Source organism: Sinocyclocheilus anshuiensis, unplaced genomic scaffold (assembly GCF_001515605.1).
Source record: "Sinocyclocheilus anshuiensis isolate Anshui unplaced genomic scaffold, SAMN03320099.WGS_v1.1 scaffold631, whole genome shotgun sequence".
Lineage (NCBI taxonomy): Eukaryota > Metazoa > Chordata > Actinopteri > Cypriniformes > Cyprinidae > Sinocyclocheilus > Sinocyclocheilus anshuiensis.
The window spans coordinates 1,378,870-1,380,197 of NW_015548268.1; the positions used below are offsets into that span (position 1 = coordinate 1,378,870).

Genomic DNA, 1,328 nt, shown 5'->3' on the forward strand with positions numbered 1-1,328 from the left:
CACACAAACACACACACACTTCAAAGCATCCAGATGTAAGTTTGACTTTGTTTGACACTAATAGAACATGAAAGAATTGTCTTTAAGTTTTATAAACAACATCAAAATGTTGCCATTGTGAAATTTTATTTTGTATGTTTAACTTTTTGTTTTTTTTATCAATGCAAAACATCACGGAACGAGATTAGTTGATTCTGACACCTACAACAAACGGCAGCTGTGAACCAAAACCACAAATGTCTCCAACACCTTCAGCACACTTTCATGAATAACATTAGCATGATCTCACCTCAGCTGAACGCACCGGGGAACAACTGCTGAAGAAGCTCAGTGATGGTCTGTCTCTCAGTTATCTCTTATAATTACACTATAACTGTAAAAGCACTTCAGTTCCCAGAATGCACTGTGGTATGAAATATGCATTGCATGTATTCACTATTTGCTGGATTATTTCCGAAAATTCATTATAATTCTACATTATAAAGAACAATATTGCAATTGTAATTCAATCATAATGCAAAACTTGTTTTCTTAAAAGTGCAAAATGAAATAAAATTAAAGTAAATGTAATCACCAAAACTGTGCCCTCAAACGAAACAGATGTTTGAACTATTATCCCACGATGCAGCACAGTACAATCATTGTTGCATAGTATTTTGTTACTATTATGAAATGACTCTTACATTTTGTAAAATCATAGTATTCTACAGCGAGGCAGCATGAATAATGGATTCATAAGCTACTCAATGAAGTGACGGGAATATAACGGTACAGTCGAGCATATACAAACATCTGAATAGACTCAATCAATGATTTATGCTTTACCAAACATAACACAAATCACAATTCAATAATTCTGATGCAGCATTAAAAGCCTGGTTGAGAATAACGGTGCAGAATCAACAAGTCCAAACTTGCGATCATGTTGTTAAAATGTTGCTATCAGTCATTATTAATAGCGTATCAGCTTTTACCGCGTCTCATCGGTGAAAAATTATATTTTATCGGATAAAACTATCCGATTCTTGACGTTAAAACAACTAGAAGCAGAAGCGGAGAAGTGAAAGAGGACTTACCCTGAGTGTAGACGAGGGCGCAGAAGTTGCAGGAGAGAAGCAAAATGATTATCTCACAACACACGTACATCTTACTGAAATCCTAAAGTGCATGGTGGACTCAGACGCAAACGAGACTCGAGCTCCATGAGAGCATCTGTGCTAGCGGGAGCGCAGGAGAGCACAGGCCGCTCAGGAGACGCGGAGCGCGGCGTGGAGTTCTGAGCATGTGCGCGGAGCTGGAGCTGGAGCTGGAGGAGGGCTGGGGAACTA

General features: G+C 38.5%; 1 protein-coding gene across 1 annotated transcript in view; it reads right to left on the reverse strand.

Annotated features, from left to right (window-relative positions):
- Positions 1-1,328, reverse strand: part of reck (reversion-inducing-cysteine-rich protein with kazal motifs) — a 48,725-nt gene extending 47,397 nt beyond the window's left edge. Inside the window, exon 1 of the mRNA XM_016443254.1 lies at positions 1,077-1,328. Coding sequence (XP_016298740.1) covers positions 1,077-1,146 — 70 coding nt within the window. The 5' untranslated portion in view covers positions 1,147-1,328. The remainder of the gene's footprint in view (positions 1-1,076) is intronic.